The sequence below is a fragment of the Nannobrachium achirus genome, assembly GCF_963921795.1.
Source record: "Nannobrachium achirus genome assembly, chromosome: 4".
NCBI lineage: Eukaryota > Metazoa > Chordata > Actinopteri > Myctophiformes > Myctophidae > Nannobrachium > Nannobrachium achirus.
The window spans coordinates 71,005,508-71,031,463 of NC_137813.1; the positions used below are offsets into that span (position 1 = coordinate 71,005,508).

The 25,956-nt window shown below is 42.7% G+C and overlaps 1 protein-coding gene across 1 annotated transcript in view; it reads left to right on the forward strand.

Annotated features, from left to right (window-relative positions):
• Positions 1-25,956, forward strand: part of ppl (periplakin) — an 89,285-nt gene that overhangs the window by 15,088 nt on the left and 48,241 nt on the right. Inside the window, exons 2-5 of the mRNA XM_080724163.1 lie at positions 21,135-21,234; positions 23,034-23,188; positions 23,880-24,000; positions 24,675-24,800. Of these exons, the coding sequence (XP_080580289.1) occupies positions 21,135-21,234; positions 23,034-23,188; positions 23,880-24,000; positions 24,675-24,800 (502 nt within the window). The remainder of the gene's footprint in view (positions 1-21,134; positions 21,235-23,033; positions 23,189-23,879; positions 24,001-24,674; positions 24,801-25,956) is intronic.

The window sequence follows — 25,956 nt, forward strand, 5'->3', positions numbered from 1 at the left end:
GTTCGATGTCCGACCTTGTGGTGGATGGATGGAGCATATCCTGGAGGTCCTCTGGGCAGTGGGGGGGGGTGTGCATTTTGTACAGGACCGTAGCGGCAGCGGCAACCTGTCGGTGTGAGGGAAGATATTTTTAAATATAATTTCGTGAAGGGAAAATGACAAACAGATGACAGCTTCTCTGCTTTCGTCGGGCGGAGTTCCATACTCTATACCAGGGGGTTTTCAAAGTGGGTGACGGGGCACCCTGGGGTGCCGCGATACCAGTCCAGGGGTGCCGCGAGATAATTTGATAATATTTGGAATTCATCAATATCACTTCACTATGCTTAGTAAAACAGACCTGATTTGCACTGTACTTTAGTTCCTTTTCCATCTACGACAACTCTCTTCACCAAAAATAGCCGATCGACTTCTAGATCGGCTATTTTTGGTGAACCTTCTCCCCAGAATAGGCATGCTGGGGTTCAAGTGGTTAAACGTCAAGTAAGTATAACGTTATTTTCAGTCAGTTCTGATGGAAACGGATATTTCTCCAATTATAGGATGTAAGATTCTAAGAATGGACAGTGTAATTCGGGGGTGCCGTGGATGAAAAAGTTATTTAACAAGGGTGCCCTGAGTAAAAAAAAACAGTTTGAAAACCCATGCACTATACTATAGCATTCAGAGATTGTGGAATAGTTGTCTGGCTTTTAGACTAAGGATAGCACTCCCTGAAGCTCGTAAAGCGCAACATCATTCATCCTGAGCCAAGTGGGGATTGCCTCATGGACGATGAGCAGCATTTTTGATCTCACGCAGTATCGGTACTCGCAGTATTGGCACTTGCCCCGATACCAGCCTATTTTTTCCTGTACTCGTACTCGTCCGATATTGCTCACGGCAGCGCCGGATACCATTTTGTTTCATAAATATGTTGGTAACAACATATCAAAAGTCCTAAGACTAGTTTTGTGTGTGTTAGTTCAACTAATGCACAGTGTTTTCACCTTCTCTCACACTAGGCATGACCACATAATTATTTAAAGCATTTTATTTTGGAGCGCCACACGCTATTTAAGCACTTGTACAGAAACGTAACTTACAGTATCGGTATTCGGTATCGGCAAGTACTCAAATTAAGCACTCGTACTTGTACTTGGTCAGCAAAAAAGTGGTATTTGGACATCCCTAGTTCAGAATCCGGATCAGAGATTGCGGATTTACTGGTGATTAGTTTTTTGTCTGTGTAGCGGGGCAGTTAAGGATAACAATACTTCAGTTGTGGAAAGAAGCACCAAAATGTGACAGAGTGTACCTCTTGGGTCATTCTTTAGAAAAATCACATTAGACACTTAATTTTCAAAATGGCCGCCAGTTTTAAAGATGGCTGCCTTTTCGGATATGTTTTACAGTACGCCAGCCAGTTAATATTGAATTTTCATAATATTAGAGTTGTTTTGTAGGTTTTAAAACATCCTGAGTCCATGTATTACACTTTTAAAGCAGCCAGAATAACCTTTCTGACTTTTGATGGGGTCTTTCCTCACCTGGGACCCCCCAGACAGACCCCTGAGCCTATTTCAGTAATCGCTCTGCTCCTGCTCCAGAACAATTTTAAATTAGATCTGAATAAATATGCTCTGAAATAAAAAATGACTAGCAGCAAATAACAGGGGTCTTCCATGGGGGGTCCGGGACCCCTGGGGGGTCCTCAGAGCTACTACAGGGGGCCTGCCAAATCTCGATGAGATCTTTCTTTTTTTTTTTCATTTGAAACTTTGAATGTTTTTATGTATCCTGGTTTTATGTATTGTACTTTGATGGTTTATTAGTATTCACAGTATTATTTATAAAGTTGTTGTGTTAAACAGTTATGGTTGACAGCTGTTACTGCAGGGATTGCAATAGTGAAGGAATTGCAACTACTCACTGGGCGCGCAGAACAACATTTCCATTTATTTCACTCACTCACACACTCACACACTCACACACACACACACACACACACACACACACACACACACACACACACACACACACACACACCTCTTTGTTATTGTCACCCCAAAACCCTCACCTTATCCTCTTATAGAGCCCATGGTCAATTACGCCCTAAGAGATTCACTAAAATACAGTAAGAATTATGTCTAGGGTACCAAGCCGAGGGCCACAACATTGCAGGGTGCGATGGCTGTGATCCCACTATACTCCAGTGACATTTCAGATATACTAGCGTTGTTGCTGCTCTTATGCCACCATTATTATAATTATTATGACAAATACACTCCTTAAAGTTGAAACAAAATAAGTTAAGAACCAATTAACCAGTCTGCTTGAAAAGTATGCATCTGTACTGTATAACAGCAGCTAGTTGACAGTGCAGACATACAGTAATTGCCTTCCTTTGATCAATTAACGAGGGGCTGTCAACTACTTAATGGCATCAGCTGGACACAGACACACACGCACCTTCCCTCTGCAGTGCTCTGTCTGTCACATTTCTCTCCAAAAGCCCTTGAATATGATTGAAAATGATTAAGGATTACTGTGATTAAGGTAAGCTTATGTTTCATATCGCACTCACCATACCTGTAACTTTCACTGGTCCCCCAAAATATTTGTTTATTTTTTTTACTGGGGTTGGTGGGGACCGGACAGAACCCCCCCGCGGGTCTCAAATGGCCGGCGGGCCGCCTATACCGGAGGCAAGGACTTGATAAGGAATCTTCACGTGTTTGCACTTCCTCAAAATCATGTCCCTTGATGAAGGTATCGTATTATGAAGCCTACTTTGTCATACCTGATAAATTGCCCTGAGCTTCCACCAATTGAAGAAAATAGATGAAATTCAGAGAGTGGAGGGTATAGGCCGGGAGCCAATTCTGAAATTGGCACAAATTGGTACCACCCAAGGTGACCGTACATTTTTTACATTTTTGACTTCCTACATGTCTCTAGTTTACATTTTGGTATGATAACCCTTTCTGAGACCCAGCTTAATTGATGTTATCAGCCGCTAGAGTCGGTCTCCCATCGACTTTCTATACAGGAGGAAAATACCCAGAAAAGTTTTTTTTTCTGGGTATTTAAGTGGGATGTGAGGGGTCTAACTAGGGTTTGTCATGATGCTGAATCCATTGCAGGCATTTGTTTTGCACAAAAAACATTCAGTGGGCTAGAAATGGCCTCAGAAAACAATACACGTATGGGTGAGTATTCATGTTAGTCGGAGGCCTTAGGGGTTTTTTTCTCGTGCTAATCAGTCTAAAAGTGCAAAATTCTGCACAGATGTAGCTCATGGCATGCTCTAATGATTTAGCTAGGGCGCCCGAGTCTGCGACATTCGGGGTCGCCACAGCGGCCAAATCAAGTTGGGCTCCCATCGACTTTAGTGATGAAAGTGATGAGTCATCACTTTTCAGAGTTTTGTGGGTGCTGTGGTGACCCCGAAGGTCGCCGACTCGGGCGCCCTAGCTAAATCATTAGAGCATGCCCTGAGCTACATCTGTGCAAAATTTTGCACTTTTAGACTGATTAGCACGAGAAAAAAAAACCCTAAGGCCTCCAACTAACATGAATACTCACCCATACGTGTATTGTTTTCTGAGGCCATTTCTAGCCCACGGAATGTTTTTCGTGCAAAACAAATGCTTGCAATGGATTCAGCATCATGACAAACCCCTAGTTAGACCCCTCACATCCTACTTAAATACCCAGAAAAAAAAAGGTTTTCAGGGTATTTTCCTCCTGTATAGAAAGTCGATGGGAGACCGACTCTAGCGGGTGATAACATCAATTAAGCTGGGTCTCAGAAAGGGTTATCATACCAAAATGTAAACTAGAGACATGTACGAAGATGAAAATGTAAAAAACGTACGGTCACCTTGGGTGGTACCAATTTGTGCCAATTTCAGAATTGGCTCCCGGCCTAGTATGTTCCAGTCAGGTTTCTTGCCCTCCCTGCTCTAAAGGCAGTACTTGAGCTCATCAAATGTGGCTGCAAAGCAGGTTACAAGGGACGGTGCAGCTGCTCAAACAATAACCTGCCTTGCACTCCTCCCTCCCTGCAAATGCTATAGTGGAAACTGCCAACACTATTAGGGAGGACATATATAGTAGTGAATTTCTTTGGGTACAATTGACCGTGAGCTCTTTAAGAGGATAGGGTGCGGGTTTTGGGGTGATGATAACAAAGAGGTGTGTGTGTGTTGTGTTGTCAGTGTGAGTGTAGAGCAATAAATGGACATGTTAGTCTGCGCGCCCAAAGTGAGAAGTTGCAATACCTTAATTCTTGCAATCCCTGCAGTAACAGCTGTGAACCTGTCTGTCTAACACAAAAAATGTTATCTCCCGATTAGGGAGTCTTACTGGTAAATAATACTGAGAATACTAATGAAAACTGTTTCAAATGTAAAAAAAAAGAAGAAAAGAAAAGTCCCCATCAAGATTCGGCAGGCCCCCTGTAGTAACTCTGAGGACCCCCGGGTCCCGGATGCCCCGTGGAAGACCCCTGGTATTTGCTACTACTAATTTTTGCTTTCAGAGCCCAGTTACAACAACTTTTATGCTTCATTTATGATCTAATTTAACATTGCTCTGGAGCAGGAGCAGAGCGATTACTGAAATAGGCTCAGGGGTCTGTTTGGGGGGTCCCAGGTGAGGAAAGACCCCAACCAAAAGTCATAAAGGATATTCTGGCTGCTTTAAAAGTGTAATAAATGAACTCAGAATGTTTTAAAACATACAAAACAACTCTAATATTATGAAAATCGGACATTAACTGGCTGGCGTACTGTTCAGAGGCAGCCATCTTGGAAACATGGCAGCCATTTTGATTTTTCAGTGTCTAATGTGTTTTATCATAGGAACAACCCCTAAGGAGTACTTGTGAAAAGTTTTAGGTTTCTTTCCACTTGTGAAGTATTTTAGTGCAAAAATGCATTTATCTGCCCCGCTAGTGTGAGCTATTTTCGCTATTGAATAGGTCCCAGGGAGACCCTGAAACGTATCTTTTGGGTCACGTGCTAAAATCTCTGTGAGCCCCTGCTGTAGCACGGTAATCAGCCTGGCGAAGGTCGTAAGTTCTGACCCAAACAAACGTTGCATCTTCACGATGTCTTCTTGATGTTCACTGGATTTTGCCCAAGCACTTTGGCTTTACGACTCTGGAATCAAGGTGTGTGGACGTTTTTAGTTTTTCAGCAGTCAAATCAGGACATAAAGCTTAAGAAAAATGGCAGGTTAAACCTTCCTCCCGTCTGCATGTCATGCAGAGCATTGATAGGTGGGAAACGTATCTGGTCCTGCCACGAAGGTTGGCACCAGGCCAACGGAACACCGTTTGGGACCAGGGTTTGCCGGGAAGCACGTCTTCTGCAGAATGCAACCCCCCCCCCCCCCCCCCCCCTTTTTAGACATGCACACAAGCATGCACGCACACACACACACACACACACACACACACACACACACACACACACACACACACACACACACACACACACACACACACACACACACACGTGCACACACACGCCCTATGACTCAACACTGTAGCGTTCTGGTTTCAATTTGAGCCCCTTCTCTCTCTCTCTCTTTCTCTCTCCATCTCTCTCTCTCTCTCTCTCTCTCTCTCTCTCTCTCTCTCCATCTCTCTCTCTCTCTCTCTCTCTCTCTCTCTCTCTCTCTCTCTCTCTCTCTCTCTCTCTCTCTCTCTCCCCATCTCTCTCTCTCTCTCTCTCTGTGGATGATGATCTCAGATGTTACAGTTTCTCTGCAGAAACAAAAACATTGCTGTGTGTGCGTGTGTGCGCGTGCGTGTGCGTGTGCGTGCGCGTGCGTGTGTGTGTGTGTGTGTGCGTGCGTGCGTGCGTTATCACTAAAACAAGCATTATGCTGGGTGGTTCTCCACCCAGGACCACTAACACCAGGGCTCACTTGGAAATCTAAAAAGAATCCGTGGTCCACCCATCCGGGCCAATTTTCACACAATCAATCGATTGTGCTGTGCTTTTTTGTATTAATGTTATTATTAGGGCTGGGATGCGATTAAAATGTGTAATCTAATTAATTACAGGCTCTGGTATTAATTAATCACAATTAATCGCATTTTAATCGCACATCGATATTTGACCTGAGAAGATTTTTTTTTTCAAGTAAAACACATTTTGTTGTACGAGTGAATCAACGAGTGAGGTTTTTAAATCTAAATTTCGCATCCACTGGGCCAAGCAAAGCGCTCTGATTGGCTACTCTTCTTGGTTGCTGCATCCCTATGATCGGTATGCCCGAAACTGAAGGTTCTGTGGTGCAAAAACTAAGTGCGATTAAAATGCGTATTTTTTTTAATCCCAATTAATTAGTTAAAGTCCCAGCCTTATTATCAATACAATCTTGGCGTTTTGCCGATTATTTGGAGGCCCAATTGCAATATCCTCGCATATTATATCAAGAAATCAACGTAAAGCAATTCTAATACAGTGTTTTCTTTAAATAATGGACTGGTGTGATTAACCACCTGACATGACATTAATGAGTGACCTGTTTCTAGAACAGTGTTTATCAAACATTTTCATGGCAAGGACCACCAAATTGATATGGCTTTTATGCAGACCCCCACCTGAAAATATGATGTGCCAGGTACCCCCAGAAGAGAAGATTTGTGTAAAAAAAAAAGTATTCCACAACCTTTGTTCCAAATGTTGTGCGCCTGTACAGCTGCTATGTTTGTACATCTGACATTTTTGCCATTGTATAAACGGATAAAGGGGTCAAAATGACTGTGATGGTGTATTAACACATCTTGCTGAGACACGTGGCAAAGGACCCCCGGGGGTCCCCGGACCCCACTTTGAGAACCTAGGAGGTGATAGCAGCTCCAAGTGTTTCTAATTTTCATGTCAAATATGAACCAGATGCAGAAGGAAACGTGACAAGCATTGTTCTCATGTCATATAGCAAGACTGGCCTTCATAGCGCCTTGATTTAAGGACATATTATGTAACTTGTTTCAGTCAACAGCATGCTATTTAGTCCAATCTGTATGGTAGACCAGGGGTCTTCAATGTTTTCAGGCCAAGGACCCCTTAGTTGAGAGAGAGATGAAGCAGGGACCCCCACAACCTGTTTATAGATTCCATATAGTTTCATTGTTTGACAGCACAATCATCAGTGTATTTTGGATTCATGTCAATTTGTGTTTTCAGATATTTAACCACTTGAACTGTCAATACTTAATAAACCTGACCTTTCACTCTGTACTTGATCTGCTCTTTTTCCCCTCTACACCAAAGCTCTTTGCCGAAAATAGCCGATCTACAAGCTCACAACGCCTCGCAGCGCGAGGCGTTGTGAGCTTGTAGATCTGCTATTTTTGGCTAAAGTTCTCAGGATATGGACACTAGGATTCAAGTGGTTAATATAAAAAGGGAGAAAACAAATATCTATCACACAAAGATGTCTGTGTGCTCTGACACTGCCGGACTGCACAGCGTGTGTTTGTTGCCAGTGTTTACAGAAACGTATCATCGGTGTTGGGGAAGTTAAAGTTACGTAACTAAGTTACATTTTGCTGTAACTTGCTGGTAACTGAGTTACATTCATATTTCTGTCAACTCGTCAAGTAACTGAGATACTTTTTGGGTCATTTTTGGCTCAAGCAAAGTTATAATTCTACATTTAAGTTTTGTTAAGATTGACAATCAAATGTCCTCAACTGATCATACATTTCTTCTTTTTTTAACTCAATTTTAGGAACACAGATGTTTACTAAAGAAAATGTCCACCTTTTTTAAATAAAACATAAAACTCAGTTGAGAGGCATATTTCTGCTGGCATGTGACTTTTTGTAGGATATTACATTTTGTTTCATGGACACCAAATGTACATTCTCAATTTAACGCTGCAAAAAAAGTAACTCAAGTTACTCAAGTTACTTTGTAACTTGAAACTTTATAAGCTACATGCCATGGTGAGTTACTTGTAACTGTACAAGTTATGCTTTCAAAGTAACTTCTCCAACACTGCGTACCATTCATCAGTGTGGCGTGTGCACACAGAATAATTATCATTATAGTTCTAGTTTATCGTGCTTTATTATGGTGTGAACAGCCTGTTTTTACTGTCCGGCCCCCGGGGAGTCACAGTGAACTCTGCACGTTCCTAGAAGCACTTGTGTATGAGCTGATGGTGGCACGTTCTATTTGTCTCCTTATCTCTATTTTATGCAAATGATTCTGTGAGTGTGTCTAGTACGCGACCGCCGTTTTCCCAATGAACCAAAGTGCAACGGTGGGGGCCAGTGGAGGACAATGAGGTAGGGAGTGCTTCGCTGTGTTCACCTGGACCGCGTGGAGGTGCCGAAAGTCGGTGGGCTGAAGATTTACTATTCTGTCGGCACATAACTCGGTAACAGCGCTGAGTCGACTCATGCGACGTTGCAACGCTCGACAAGGTGACTCGCTTGCTACCGCTCGCTCGCCGGTGTCTCACGTGGCTCATGGTCGCCTGAGACGGCGCGCCTCCGTTGTCATCACCCTTGCAGCCCCCCGCACCCCCACCGTTGCGCTCAGGGTCATTGGGAAAACCGCGGCCGCGTCTAGTACTGCAGTGTTTCTCAAAGTGGGGGGTCCCTCGAAAGATCCAACACAGATAAATAGGAACTTAAAGTTTACTACCTTAGTTCCATTGAAGTGGAAACACAACCGGTGCAATGATCATTAAAATGAACATGCTCTGACAATGAGCGCTTTTGGAGATTCCCAAGAGCAGGGCCCTGTTCCAGAAAGCGCTGGAAAACCACTTCCCTATATAATTAGTTGACTGGAGTACCCCAGGGCTCCGTACTAGGCCTGCTCCATTTCCCCCTCTACACCAGGCACGTGCACACATAGACACCAAAGGGGGCTTGAGCCCCTGCCCTTTTACCCGTCTATAAAAGGTTCCCTCTCCATGCAGTTTTTACTAAGGTGAAAGAAATGCAAATGCCCTCTTTCCATGCCATACCTGAAGGCAGCATTCAAGAGAATTGCCTTGTCCAAACTCTCCTGAACTTGAATGCAGCATCTTATGTTGAAAGAATTGCCCTCTCTGTGTAGAAATCCATGCCGTTACGACAGATCTCCGGTATTAACCCATTTAGGCCTAACCTATAGTTAAGCCCAAATCAGAAATTAGCCTACAAAAACAAATATGTTGATACATACTGTACATGTACTGTAAGCCCCTCCCATACACTAAAATGTGTACCCGGCCTGAATTGGTTAACTTGATTTTGCTTAGTTCAGTGTGATATCAAGTATTGAAAATAGCCGACCTCCAAGCTCACAACGCGTCGCAGCGCGACGCGTTGTGAGCCTCTCTAACATTCTCTGCACGTCCCTGCTCTACGCTAAAAACATCAACGCGATGTGAGCTTGTAGCTCTGCCATTTTTGCAGAATATAGGGTGGCCACGGTTCAAATATGTGGTTAGTCTCGATGTTGTTTACGGGACTATGTCAACGGGACTCATCTGCTTCAAATGAGGATCTTAATAATAAACGGAGGAACAAGTTTGAACAGCTCTGGGTCTCCTGCTACCGCATCGCTGCCAGGCGTTTCGTCTCCTCTCTATGCAAATCATCACAGAGACACTGACAACTCCCACACCGAGAAAACACTAAACCAGTAACACTCCCTAATCGGGAGATAAGCGACCGTCAGGTCGCAGTGTGATTTTAGGGCAAAATGTGTAGAAGCAGTGTCCAAAAATGTTTGAAAAAAACAAAACATAAAACAGCCAGATGGTGGCATTATATGGGACAGATTCATGTTGAAGACATGAGTGTAGACTAAGTGTGTACCGAATGTTTCTAGGGCAAAATGTGTAGGAGCAGTGTCAAAAAATGTGTTTTGCAAGAATCTGCCTCATGGTGGCGCTAGAAGAGGGCCATGTGAGAATTTAGGGGTGGAGGTTGTGGTTTGGCAGGCAAGGAGTGTGTGTGCACATTTTGGCATGGATAGGGGCAACGGTGGCGGTGATATGAGGAGGGCAAAAGTGTGACTGACAGACTGACAGACAGACTGACTGACAGCCGGTCGAGGTTTTGATAGTAACTGCGACCTGACGGTCGCAACAAGCTAAATTAGACGATCTACAAGGCGATCTAAAGAGCTCGCCCATCTGCTATTTTTGCTGTTTGTGAAAATGTATTCTGAAGCTGAATCAGTTTGATTTATTGGCAGTTTTTTTTTCTGCCTGTATTTATCAGTGGTGGAAAAAGTACTCACATGTTTTACTAAATTAAAAGTATCAATACTGCACTGTAGACGTACTCCGTTACAAGTAAAAGTCCAGCATTCAAAATGTTCTTGAGTAAAAGTATGAAAGTATTGGCATCAAAATGTACTACCAAAACCAAATGTTTGAAAATAGCCGATCTACAAGCTCACAACGTGTTTCTCGGCAATTTTCAAACAGCCTATAGGTAAGAAATATGGCTAGAGTTTATGTATGTTTTATAATATTATAATTTATGTCTGCAAAGTAACTACTGCAGTAGTAACTAAAGTTTTCAAATAATGTTAAGTAAAAGTATACAATATTTGGAACTGAGATGTAGTGGAGTAGAAGTAAAAGTACTGAAAACTGATACATACTTAAGTAAAGTACAAATACCTCAAAATTGTAATTAAGTACAGTACTTAAGTAAATGTACTTTGTTACTTTACAGAGATAGACAGGAAACAGGGGGAGAGAGAGACATGCTGTAAAGATCGCCAGGCTGCTTTTGCCTTTGTGCCTATAGTATATACGTAGGTGCTGGGCCACGGCCCAGGCCAGCCAGAGTGTTTATGTAGGAGCGATAAGCCTGCATCAGAGTTGCTACCGCGGTGGTAAGCTATCCACCGCGGTGTAGTGCGGTGTAGTCTTTTTGAGTCATAAAACTACAACGTTAACACTCAAAAAGACTACACCGCACTACACCGCGGTGGATAGCTTACCACCGCGGTACCGACTCTGATGCAGGCTTTAGATAGCCACAGGTTAGGTTGGGACAGCATTGCCTCTTTCCAAAGCTCCCTTGAGCAAGGCATTGAATCCACTGTTAATGTGTTTTACCCATTTTGTTTCACTTGTCCAGAAATGTCCAAAACCGTTTTAAATCAAAATAGCTGATCTACAAGGTTGTACATAAGCCTTTTCAATACAATTGTGCGTCACTCTTGGATGATGAAGCAGGGCTTTCATTTATTAAAAATATTTCAAACTTGAAAATATTATGTTTTCTGCCCGACAGTGACGATTTGTTATGTATAGATTGTACAAAAGTGCACACTCTTGCTTGGAGTTGAATGCAGAAGGATTTGGCTGAGAGAGGATGGGTTATATGAGACGGCACAGTCACAACACAGGACTCAAGATATGAATGAGTGAACAATGAAATAAGGCTGGATGAACAAAGAAGAAAAAACAAAGAAAAAAACGCTTGTATCCATTGTGGTTCTCAGTCAACACAGACAGACCAGACAAGACAGTAGACACAGTACAAGTAGACTAGTATCAGGTTATTGTAAAACAAACATGCGTTACATAACATGTTGCAGACATTTTTGAGAGGTTCAACATTTTACAGAGTGTGTATGTCTGTCTGTCCGTAGCGGTACGGCCTCTACATCTGCAATACCGCTGGGTGACCAACCTTCAAGTGGCGCTGTTGAGCAGCCTTGAAGTGTTTGAGGTGATGCTTTGTACTATAGTATGGTATACCGTAGGTTAAGGCAGTGTTTCTCAAATGGGGGTATATGTGTACGCCTAGAGTTAGACAGGGGGTACAGGAGAAAATGGGAATATGAATTTGACTGTTTACAGTCTTTGGAATGAGGTCTTTGTGTGAACCTTCTCATCCGTAAATTGTTAAACCAAATTACACCAATACTTTGACTAGCACAACTGTTATTGAATAGAAAGCAATGTTTATTTGCCATTATGCTGTTTTATTTTGAACATTATTGGCATTGGAAATGGACTTCTGTAGTCAGGGGAAGGGGATACTTGGCTTCAGAAATCAGTATAGTATAGGGGGTACTGCAACCAAAACAGTTTGAGAACCGCTGGATGGGATTTATTTTTCTATGGATAGCTTTTCAGAAGCACCATTAGTGCTCCAAACTAGTCTGGCTACACGCAATGGAAGCATTTCACAGCATGTTCACTTCAGCGTCCTATATAGACAGGTTTGTGTGCAACTATACTGTATACTGTAGGTATAGGTGACGACCAGCTCAGTGGCCTTGTGGTTAGAGTGTCCGCCCTGAGCCTGGGAGGTTGGGGTTCGATCCCCGGATGGGTCATACCAAAGAAAAATGGCACTCAGCATCAATTAAGGGGCGGCCATAGCTGAATGGATAGGGACCCGCCCAGAGAACCAGAGCCCCTGATTGTCCCAGGTTCGATTCCAGGCCAGGCCAGCAATGTCGATGCATGTCCGTGAGCAAGACTCTTAACCCCTAATTGCTCAAGCGCTCCTTGTGGGCAGCGAATCAGCTGGGTTGGGCTGAAAATACTGAATTCTCCTTCGCGGGAGGAGTAAGTTAACTATTATTATTATTATTGATTGATTGAGTCCCTGTGACATACTAGCGTCATGCCCAGGGGGTGTGCTTGTACTTCAGCTGCCTCACGCTATAGACACAGGAGATATAGGCTCCTGCTCAGCGGGGCTTACTAGTTCTTACTAGGGCTGTCACGATATGACATTTTACATGACGATTAATTGTCACTCAAATAATTGCAATTAACGATTAAATTGTGTTACATTTCTGTTTGGCTTTTAGGCTTTGAAGTTGCACATGGCAGATATGACACATAACCTAAATACACAAAGAAACTACTGACATATTTGACAACTTACTACTTAAAAAAATAACATTGATAGTGGAAATAGCCGATCTACAAGCTCAGAACGCGTCGCATCGCGACGCGTCGTGAGCTTGTAGATCTGCTATTTCCACTATTTTTTTACTTTTTTTCCTATTTTTTAACATGGAAACGATTATGACGATTATGAAAAATAATTAGATTAGACGATTATGTAATAATTGTGACAGCCCTAGTTCTTACGCTCTTCAAGGCAGATCTGGAACACATCCGTCTGGTTTGAAGTAGACCTTCACTCCCTCTCATGGTAAATGGCTTACGTCTATGTGTGCACGTGCCTGCTTGAGACATTACATGCGTTTACATGGGGGGGTGACCTGAGACAAAGAAATGTTTGAGAAGCACTGTTTTAGGGCGTGAAAAGTGTGTTCTGGAGGAAAGTGAGATGAAGAACGAGGAAGATCAGATGAGGTGTGTAACAAATAGCTGGCAGCCAGTGTGGGAATGGGGATTCCTGGGAAAGGTGTGTTCATCTCTCTCTCTCTCAGTGGCGTCAGTTCAGAAAAAGCTAAGGTATGGCAACATGACTGGTGTGCGTGCAAAACACCAGTCATGTTGCCATACCTTAGCAACAGGCATGACACATTTATTTTACGAAGTACATTCTATTCCCCCCCCCCCCCCCCCTTTTCTACGGTTTCTTGGGCTGGATATGGCAGCCTAGAACGGTTGTTCAAGTGCAGCTAAACTTGGCATGTTAGTAAACGTGCCACAATTAACAATAATGTATTGCACCTGTGCTGCGCTGACCTGCGGAACCTGGGAATATACCATTTGGTTGTCTGGCCCTGTTACAGATTTTGTCCAAAAATCATGCAGATCGGTACAAAGTATCTCTGTAGCCATTAAACGAAACGGGTATTTCTTACATTGATGCTCCTACATATTATCATGCAAGCACCAGTTAAAGTTACTTTCCATCCCTCATATACTGTGTGCACAGTGCACATCCCATAACCCACACACTGCACATCATTTCAGAGCTCATATCTTTGAACGGGTAGGGACTAGTAATTATAATACCTTGATAAAGTGACCATTTTGTTAAATGTAGCATTTGTAGTTATTTTACTGTAATTTAACAACATAATAACCGGAACAGATAGACAAAGAGACATTCATGCATTTATATTTAAAAGTAACTTTTATTTTCCCCCCTGGACCCAGGGTATGGCAGCTGCATACCCCTGCCATACCCAATTGACGCCACTCTCCCTGCTCCAACAGGTGTCATCTTCATTCCTACACATAATTAGCTGTTCAGCAGCACATTACTACGGAATCAATCTGTGTAAAGAAAAGTCATCTTGTCAGTGACACCAACCCGGCGGTTCCCAAACATAGGGTCGCGGACTCATCTAGGGTCACAGACCCATTTTTGAAGGGGTTGTGAATGACTAAATATACTTCACTCCAAAGAGTGTTTGAATTATTATTATTATTCATAATTAAATGTTGAACCTTTTCTACATTATTTATTGTTTTTTTGACGTGACATGGTGTGACACGTGGTGAGCTTGTAGATTTGCCATTCATATAACTTTTTGAAATAGAGCACGGTGAAGCGATTGTTTAAGCTCAGGTTTATTCCGGGGAAATGTCTCTTTTGGGTCAAGTGATTGCCAACTGTGTTTGATCAAATCATCAGTGTCCTGTCATCAGTGTCACTGTACAATTGACACACACCTGACCACGGTGTCACCAGTTCTACTATGCCCCGAAGTCTAAATCACAGTGCAGGTTTATGAGTGGAGCTGGGGGGGTCGACTTGTATTCAGACTGATTTACCGCTGTCACTTTGTCACTCGAGACTTGTCAACCTACTGGTTCACAATCCATCGCAATCCATCCTCTGCCAAACAGGCTTCGCTGTATTAGCTCAGTGGTTCTCAACATGTGGGTCGGGACCCCCAGGGAGGTCCCCAAATTAATTGGGGGGGTCCCCAGATGATTAACTTAATTTGCAACATTGTTTTCTCACTCAACAGTAAACAAACCATCATCATATGCACTTTAAGGACTTTTTAATACCTTTAAAATGACAAATTAAACATTGACCAAATTGTCAAATATTAGAGGCAGAAATTGTGAAAATAGCAGATCTACATGCTCACAACGCCTCGATCTGCTATTTTCACAATAGAACCGTGTTATACAAAATGTAATGCCTCAAATCTTGGTGCTCGTCAGGGTGGGGGGTCCCCAGTTAAAATATGATTATTTTGTGGGTCGCGGCCTGAAAAGGTTGAGAACCACAGTATTAGTTCAACAGTATTCTTTCAAGACAGATTTAATAATAATAATAATAATAATATTTGATTCGATTCCCAGGTTGAACGTGAAAGTTGCAGATTGAAGCTTTTAAATCATGTTTTTAATTCATTCAAATGAGTTCCGGAGTGCAGCTTTATTGCTGCCAATGTTTTGTGCAAAGCTCTTTGAAATGTGTTATACAAATAAACGTGCCCTGCCTTGTACTGGGCTGTGTGCTGCATGCAGGCTGTTTTGTACACAGCTACTGAACTCATTGCAGTATGGAGAAAAAATGTACTCGCATTGCAAAAGTAACAGTCCTGTGTTCAACATTTTACTTGAGTAAAAGTACAAAAGTATAGGCATCAGCACTTGCGGTAACAAAGTAAAAGTACTCTTTACGAATATTCCCTTTCACAATTTCTTTCGGTTTTCCAAAATTTATTTTTTCTTTCCTTCTTCGAACATAGCCAATCTATTAAGCTCACAACGTGTTGCAATATGTGACGTGTTGTGAGGCGTTGTGAGCTAGATTAGCTATTATCTTATATCCTAAAGAATACAATAAGGCTTAAAGGGGAAGACCACCCATTTTCAATATTGAAATATGTCATTAATATACCTTAGAGGAGTTGTGTGGAAATATAAAAAAAGTTCCTCCCCTTCTGTGTTGCCTAGAACTGGAGGATTGATTTTGGGGTTTGTATTGTAAAGTACAATGTGTGATGTCATCAAGTTGTACTTTACAATACAAACCCCAAAATCAATCCTCCAGTTCTAGGCAACACAGAAGGGGGGGGAACTTTTTTTCTATTTCCACACAACTCCTATAAGGTATATTAATGACACAGTTCAATATTGAAAATGGGTGGTCTTCCCCTTTAAGTTAGCCTATTAAAGTTAGGGTGCCGCGCTTTGAGCTTGTAGATCTGCTATTTTGTAATAGCATATCATAATGGTTAAAGTAATGCATTCTAATTTGGGTTTAATTTGAATCCTGAAAAGCAGAAAGCCTTGCACATGTGAGGTTTGCACCCGACAGACAGAAGAGTCAGAGGCCATATGGAGCACAGCCCCATTGTGACAGCAGTGCATGCCATACCTTGTCACACCCACACATGTGAGTGTGTATCTTCTTAGATCAGTGTGTAGCAGTAGTATCGATTTGACGTCTTTCATTGCACCTATACTGTATGTTGGCTTTACATTAGGGGTGGGCGATATGTAAAAATACAAAATCACGATATTTTCCCAAGCCGTATCACGATACACGATTTGATCACGATTCTTTTTCACGTTGGTTTTTATGGCTATTATTCAAGTTACTTGACAAAAACTAGACTCTCTGGGTTCCTTTTGGGAGGTCTAAATTGAACTTTACGAGTATGTAACTCTTTACGGGTCCATTTGGTTTCATTTGTATACTGTCAGAGTTAAGTGGAGACCTTGACATTTTACTGATTTTGACCAAAATGCAGGTTTAAATTGAATTCTGTAATGAATCTCTATATTAACGATTAACCAGGATTTTTTACAAGGCTCCCTCAATTGTATCACGATATATACGACATATCTGAAAAGGCATATCATGAGACATTGCATCGTCTCAACGATAATTATCACCATATCACCCACCCCTACTTTACATATGAAAAAGGTTGTGTTGTGCAGCAGTGGCTCAGGGGCAGAGAAACCGTCATTAGAACACAGAGGGTTCCCAAACGGTTCCCAGTTCGATCCCGGGCTCCCCCAGAGTTAGTGTCGAAGAGTCCTTGAGCAAGACTCTGAACCCCTAGTTGCTCCCGGTGAGCAGGTTGGTGCCTTGCATGGTTTCCTCCACCATCGGTGTGTGGAAGGGTGAATGTAATGCATCTATGGATAAAGGCGCTATATAAATGCACCATTTACCATTTAAACCACTGCTCTAGAGCAGGGGTCTTCAAAGTTTTCAGGCCAAGGACCCCTTAGTCGAGAGAGAGATGAAGCAGGGACCCCCAAAACCGATAGATACCATACAGTTTCATCGTTTGACAGCAAAATCATCAGTGTATTTTGGGTTGTAAATTTGTGTTTCCAGATATGTAACCACTTGAACCGTCAAACTTGACCTTTCACCCTGTACTTAGTGTGCTTAGTAGTTTTTTTCCCCTCTACACCAAACCTCTTTGCCGAAAATAGCCGATCACAACGCCGTTGTGAGCTTGTAGATCTGCTATTTTTGGCTTAAGTTCACAGAATATGGGCGTTAGGGTTCAAGTGGTTAATAGAAAAAAAGGAGAAAAATGTTTCTTTCACACAAAGATTTGAAGGACCCCCTGTAGTAACTTTGAGGACCCCCTAGGGGTCCCAGACCCCCTGTTGAAGACCCCTGTTCTAGAGTGTTTGTTCAGTGACAGGAGTGTTCTGCCTCTTAAGGGTGGGGACAGTCTGGGGAGATGGAACTGGGCTGACATTGCAGCTGTGAGGAGTAGACACTCATAGGTGGAGTTGAGAGCCACCTATTAGCTTACTGGGACACTGGACAATCTGATTTAGAGCATAATGTCTCTGTTTTGCCTGGGGATATAGGACTGTTAAGAACGTTTCAGTGTTAAGCTCAACGTTAGGCATTTTGACTTATATATGGAGATCTCGAGAACCCTACATATGGAGATATTATGGAGAGCATGCGTTGCCGGGCAGACATCACAAACCGTACAATGGCAATGACCGTATGAGGAGTGGTTGCTAGGAGAACGTGTCATGCCACGTCACACGTAGAAACCGTATATAACAAAGCGTGTCGGTTGGGCTTGGCAGAATCCAGTTGACCATCAGAAGAAGCATAGCTGAGCTAAGCATAGCACTCACTAAGCTAACCACAGCACTCTCGATAGACCCCAGTAGAGAAATATACCCAAAGGGTTAGACCAGGCTAGGTATTGGAAGCGTCCCACAAGACCTTCGTCAGAGGTTCTGCCGGATAGATACGAGCCTACGTCAGAGCCCATGTTCGAGCTCTATTTCAGGGACTATAATCACTATTATCATTTATCGTGATAAAAAAAGACACTCACAATAATCGTAGTGGGGATATTTTTAAATGTATCGTGATATTATCCTCCGTCATGCACTGGGATCAATTCACCTTTTATTTGCCGAGCTGCATATCTGGTACCACTTAAACACTATATAATTAGTTAAACGGACCTGGAACTAATGCTTGTTTTTTCACTAGTATCACTACCAAATCTCTTTGCCAAGAAATAGCCGATCTACAAGCTCACAACGCGGCGCGTTGTGAGCTTGTAGATTTTTGGCACATTTTCCTCCCCAGGATAATGGATGTTGTATTTTTGATTATTGTGATAATAAGTTTCGCCCCCTTAGCTGAGAGAGAGAGAGAGATGAAGCAGGGACTCCCCCCCCCCCCACACACACACTCACACACACTACATATTGTATAAAATTGCTTTGCAGTTAGCTTCATATACTTGTTTGACAGCTATATATCATCAGTGTTGAGTAAATACAAGTTTTCTTTTATTTGTTTACACGTCATCTCAAATTCATGTTTCACATTCATATTATCTTCAGACATTCAACCACTTAAACCACTCAATACTTAGTATACTTGATGTTTGGCTCTGTACTTGGACTGCTCTTTTTAGGTTAGATCACGTCCCTTTGCCACACCAGGTGACAAACTCCTCAAGGACTGGGCTGTGGCTGGCCTCGCACAATGACTGTGTCGTCATTGAAGTATAATATATATGGTCCTGTGTGCATGTTGACTTTGGCACATACTGTATTAGTTGTGTGCAGAATAAAAAGCTAAGGGGCAGAGAGAGGGAGAGAAGCCTTGAGGTGAGCCTTGTGTAGGAGAGCACAGTCTGATGAGGTGTTGTTTATTTTAACTCTTTCAAATAAGAGCTTTATTGATCCCGCAAGGGGAAAAATCACACCCGTGTGAACTGAGCGGTGGTTTACCCACCAACCCCCCCCCCCCCCCCCCCCCCCAGGCTAGTCTCAACAGCACCCTCTTACCCACCAACCCCTCCCCCATTCCCCCCTGTGTGTGTGTGTGTGTGTGTGTGCGTGTGTGTGTGCCTGGCCTGGCCTGGCCTGGCCTGGCCTGAAAACAGCGCCCCTCCCTTAACATGTGTGGTCATAAAAGGTACTACACCACAGGCTTGAGGCTACATACAGACCCACCCACCCACATACAAACATACCTACACACACGGCCACGCTATGGAGACGGTGTGACCACCGCTCAAAAAGGTAGAACAGCAGTGAAGTTACAGCTATGGGGCAAAGGAAAGACACACACAAAAAAGATGCGCCGTCAAAAATGAACAAAATGGCTGTGATCTTACTGCAAATTCTTGCCACACCCTGCGATGCTGTTAGGGGCTAAAGAATAGTCTGGCGTGGATTTCATACTCTTGGTCCGCGGTTCTCAAACGTAACAATGTGTATGTTACGCAATGCAATTCCAATGGTGTGTTTGACAAGGGCAAAGGAAGGAGGAGGAAGGAAGCCCGAAACACCTGTGACTCAAAATTAAGTTCACTTTTTAATCGTTCACAGAGGAGATTGTGACATCTTGTACTTGTGTACTGTATGTAGGCCAGGTGCTGGACATCAAGGCAAGAGCCGAGATGAAGGTAAATTAGGGCTGGGACTCTAAAAAGAATCTAACTAATTAGACTCTTTTGTACTTAATTAATCGCAATTAATTGCATGTTTAATCGCATATAAATATTGTACCTTTACGAGCAAATAAGCAGTCTGATTGGTGGCTTCTCCCATTGCGTGCACTGGCGTTTGTTGACTGTTGGTTGGTGCACCGCTATGAACGGTCCGCCTGAAACGCGTCCAGTGAGAAAGGTCCTATGGCGCAAAAACTAAGCGTGATTATAATGTGTACATTTTACATTTATCTTGTGCCAAATACATTTGGGGAGCTTTAAAACAGTGTGCAGAAGTTTTTATCTTCTCCTTGATCACTTTTTAATGTCAATGTTATTAGTGTTTTGACAATCTGAGGGCCCCAGCAACCGCTTTAACCATTGAACCATTATTGTATACTTTGCCTACTCAAAAATAGCAGATATACAAGCTTTTGGAAAATCGTGAAAAATGTATGGAAACTTTGAATATGTATATTTTTAAGCATACCTTTTTATCTCAAATCTTTGCTTCTGGGAGTTCTCTGGAACAAAATATTGAGATTGAAATGAGAAATTGAGATGGGGGATCTGTGGCCAAATACATATAATTTAGGGGGTCCTTGAGCACCACTGATATAGCAACATACGTTTTGTCAGAAAACTGATTTAGAAGGCATTTGTAGAATTGGCCACAGGTCTTAATTGGTCAAGTTCAACAAATAGCTAGAAGATAGACCAGTTAGTTAGATATATCTAACGGCTACATGTAATAATCAGTTCAGTATGCACCCACGATCTGAACCCTGAGGCACGCCACACCTCGCCAACACAGCAATCATCAATTAGATAGATTGATGATAGATCAAACAGATTTAATAAGGATCATTTAAACCATCTTCAAGAAACTGGCAGTTGGATTCCCATATAACAGGGATGTCCAAAGTCCAAAATGTCTAAATTGTATTAGTATAATTTGTCAGGATGTTGTTTGTTGTCTCATTCTGAAGGGCTCAAAGAAATTCTATTTTATTGTATTGTTTTTACCTTGCACGTCTGGTTACCTTTGGTAACGTGAAATAAGGCTAGTTATTTGTGTTTCGTTCAGAGCACACACCAAAGACCATTGATATTAAATATTGATGGTGATAGTTAAATAAAATCATTTAAATGTGATGCATATGTATGTGAATTTGTTATGGTCCAACCAAAAGTACATCATCTCAGGAGATGTTGGGTGTTTTAATATTTTCCAATGTGGCCTCCTTTGAAAAACGTTTGGACACCACTGCCATATAATAAATGGTCTGTTTGTGCATCTGCTTGCAGGGCCCCTTCCACGGAGCTGGCTGCTCTGATAGAGAAGCTGCAGAAGAACGCGGACAAGGTGGAGAAGTTCATCTACGAGACGGAGCAGAACCTCAACAAGGTGAACCGCGCGCCGTGATGAGACATCACTCACACTGTGTCACACTACTGTTCACTGGAACGCTCACTCCATCGGTCGTCAGGGGCGTCACAAGGGGGGGGGGGGGGGGGGAGTGGGACTGAGTTACTAGGGCCCAAGGTGGAGGAGCCTTAATTATTTTATACTTTAGCTATTGAAAAATAGCAGATCTGCTAAGTTGTGAAAATGTGTGCAAATCCTTGAATATATGTATTTTTAAAGCGAACATTTGTAACTCAAATTTTGCTTCTGGGGGTGGTCCCTGGAACTAAATATTTTGAGATGGGGGTCCATGGCCAAATACATATAATTTTGGGGGTCCTTCAAGGTTTGAGCACCACTGTCAAACTATATTGTCAAAAAGACTTGCACACATTTTCACAATAGCAGATCTACAAGCTCGCAGAGTGCCGCGCTGTGAGCTTATCTGCTATCTTTCAATAGTTAAAACACAAAAGAATGCGTAATTATGCGTTCCCAGTCTAAATGGATTAAACCCCTCCCCCTATGAAGAACATTCATGGGGGGCCCGCAGTGAATCCTTGTACCCTGGGCCCAGAATTTGGTGCGACACCACTGCCATTCATGATACAAGTGCAACCACTCAGGACGCAACGCAACACAACGTGTGTGTTCAAATTAATCCACTGTAGTTATTATTTAGTCACAAGCTATTGTTAATACTTTTCATTGGTTCAATATTTATAAAACCCCTGCACACAGAGTATTCCAAATGAATGCACTGATCTCGTCGCGGTGTTGCCGTTTTTCAGTGGGACGATATGAAAATGTTAAGTCACGATTAGTGTGACCAAAGAAATTGTCCATCCATCCATCCATCCATCTTCAACCGCTTATCCGGAATCGGGTCGCGGGGGTAACAGTTCCAACTGAGGTTTCCAGATGTCCTCATCCCGAGCAACTTCCTCCACTCCCTCAGGGAGTATACCGAGGTGTTCCCAGGCCAGTCTGGAGATATAATACCTTCCATCTGGTCTCTGGTCTAGGAAGGCGCTCAGGGGGCATCCGTACTAGATGCCCAAACCACCTAAGCTGACTCCTTTCTAAGTGAAGGAGCAGCGGTTCTACTCCAAGTCTCTCTCGGGTAGATATTATCGCGATAATCAAAGTATCCCCAACATCCATTATCCTGGGGCGGAACATTTGCCCAAAAATAGCAGATCTACAAGCTCACAACGCGCCTCGACACGATTATTGTGTTTTCAATTTTTGTTTTATTATAGTGTTTTTTTAACACGATAAATTAGGGCATTCACGAATAGTGATTTTTAGTATTTGAATTATTCGACCTCAAAGTATTCGAATAGCCGAATATTCGACAGGACTGGCCAAACTGTCAAATATTAAGTAAGCAAGAGGCAAACATTGTGAAAATAGATCAGCTATTTTCACAATATTTATCTGCGGTACTGAGTCACATTAAATGTAATACCTACAATTCCAAGTGCTTGTCAGGGTGGGGGTCCCCAGTTCAAATATGTTTATTTTGGGGGTCACGGCCTAAAAAGGTTTGAGAAGCCCTGGTATAGAGCATTAACACATTCATCCACCAGGGGTATTGGCAACTCATTCTTATGACTTCCTATCTAGCCAAGCTTTATAAACTATAGATTTTTTAAAGAGAAAACAATAAAAAATATTAAATAAGCGAATATTCGACTGACAACATCGAATAGTGACGTTGATATTCGAATATTTGAATATTTGGTGAATGCCCTACAATAAACGATAATAACAACTATGGTCCCGTCCCTATCCAGGATGTGAGTAAGATCAACGAGGGCAAGCAGCCTCTGTACCAGGATGAGACCAACAAGAAGATCCTCAACGCCCTGGAGCTGCTCAACGGTCTGGACGAGGACGCCGTCAACGCCAAGCGTCTGCAGCACCCGCAGGCCGAGATGATCGAACAGGAGTGAGTCTGACCATCCTCCCTCTGGGGCCCAGACGCCCTGGCCTTGACCCCCTTTTTGTTTTTTAGGACAGTCTCTATATGTTTTGAAATAATCTCTGTCTAAAAAACATACTTCAAATCTGGATCGCAGCGGACAAATTGGCCTTTACAATGCGGTCTCCGTCACGGTAATACCTCGTTCAGTGGAAATCATGGAAACATTACCTGTTTAAAATGTCCAAAATATATTTACTCACTTTGTTTTTCTAAAATATATAATACCCGTAGAGGTTATTTTATGTTTTGTTTTTCTACTTAAAATCGTTTTGAGAACTTCTGTATACTAAGATTGTTACTGAAAACACTAGATTATCCACAATGTAAAAACAAAAATCCTTTGAGAAAAAAGATTTTTTTTTTTCAATCAACTGTCCAAAACGTTTTGTTTTGTATTTATCATTTAAAAAAATGATTTAACATGGTGAAAATAGCCGATCTACAAGCACACAACGCCTCGCACTGTGAGGCATGGTGTGCTTGTAGATCTGCGATTTTCACTAGTCTCGTGAGACTGACTTGTATGATGAAGCAGGGCTTTAATTTAAGAAGAAATCTGGGTTTTATAAACTTTTTGTAAGCGTTTTGTGTGTGTGTGTGTGTGTGTGTGTGTGTGTGTGTGTGTGTGTGTGTGTGTGTGTGTGTGTGTGTGCAGTATGAAGCAGCTCAGGGAGAGAGTGATGAAGCTGAGGGAGGATCACGATCGCATCTACCACCTGACCCGCTCTGAGGGGCTGCCCAGCGTCAACTGGGGCAAGATCATCGACGAGAAGACCGTGAGAGAGACACACGCACGCACGCACGCACGCACGCACGCACGCACGCACGCACACACACACACACACACACACACACACACACACACACACACACACACACACACAGACCTATCACAATTATTGCAGTATATTATATTATTATTATCGCCTGATGGCAACTCATTGAATATTAATTTTTACTCGCTCCCATGTTGACAAATGCTGAATACGTTCACAAAAATAGCGCCTCGCACCGCGTAGATCTGCTGTTAACACTACTTTTGTGAGACAGCCTTGTATGATGAAGCAGGGCTTTGCTTTGCCAAAGAACGTACAAATTTGGAGATACGAGGTTTCCACCTAACAACGACGATATACTAGTGTTGTTGCTGCTCTTATACCACCATTATTACTGGGGTTGGTGGGGGCCAGACAGTAGCCCCCCGCGGGCCGCAAATGGCCCGCGGGCCGCCTATTGCGGAACCCTGCTGTACTGTATGTGTGTGGAGATGGACATTTTTAGTGCGGTGATTTTGTGAATGCAATTTTTACATTTTTTGGGGGGCGCAAACTAAAGCTAAAAATAGACGATCGGTGAAGCACCTTTGGACGAAGGCACTGTATACATACTGTATAAATCCATCCATTGTTTGGCTGATGTGGGTGGTGTTGTCTCTGTCGCCGCCCTTCAGGACAACCTGAACAACAAGGGTTTCGGTCAGGACCTGCCCAGTGTGGAGAACGACGTGGAGGAACACAACATCTTCCACAGCGAGGTGGAGGCGCTGGCCCCGCACATCACCGACAACGCTGACAAGGTATGGACAGCATCCAGCCTGGGAATCAGGGACGTGCAGAGAATGAGTCAGGGGCTGACATTTCTAAAAGGGCCTTTTGTGAAAATATTGAAAATAGCAGACCTTCAAGCTCTGTGAGCTTGAAGGTCTGCTATTTTCGGCACCTGATACCACACTAAACCAGTGTTAATTTCAGCAAATTTTGGTTTAATTTTAGTCTTTTGAATAACACACCATTTAGTCTTAAGGTGGTTGCACACTGCTGCGTTTTTCGGGCCGAATATCGGAGTGAATTTCGGAGCACGCAAATAAAAAAATCAAACTCACGTTATGGCAGTCACGTTTGCACACTGCCGCCCGTTTCGCGCACCACTCGGTCCCTTGCTCTCTCTATCTCTCTCTCTCTCCTTGCCCTGAAAAACGCATTTCGCAACGAAAAACGCAGCAGTGTGCAACCAGCTTGAGTCTTCTGAAATTGTTTTAGTCTAGTCTAGTCTTAGTCGACTAAATATCAAGACATTTTAGTCTTTTGGGATTAGTTTTAGACTTTTAGTCTAAGTCTTAGACTTTGTCTTTTAGGATAATTCTTTTAGGCTAAATATAACCACATGATTCTGAACAAGTCATTGTCTTCTACTGCCTGTTACTTGGTCAAAATAAACCATACATAAAAGCTGTATTGGCTTTAATTTCATTGAAGTTACATACCAGTGTTAATTTTTACAGCCATTAGTCTTAGACTTAGACACAAATAATAGTCTTAGTCTTAGTCTTGTTGTCTAGTTTTATCGACAAAATATCAAAATCTTTGTCTTTTAGTCTTACAAAGTCGACAAAATTAACACTGCACTAAACTAAGCATAATCAAGCGAATACTGGAGATGTGGCGTAACGGCAGGGATTTCTACACAAAGAGGGCAATTCTTTCAACATACGATGCTGCATTCAAGTTCAGGAGAGTTTGGACAAGGCAATTCTCTTGAATGCTGAAAGAGGGCATTTGCATTTCTTTTACCATAGTAAAAATTGCGTTCATGTTCTGGAGAGGGCACATTTTACAGATGGGTAAAAGGGCAGGGGCTCAAGCCCCTTTGATATCTATGTGGGCACATGCCTGGGTAGGATCAAAGTATGGCACAGCATCTAGCCTGGGTTACTGATCCGTTTGGGAGCAGGA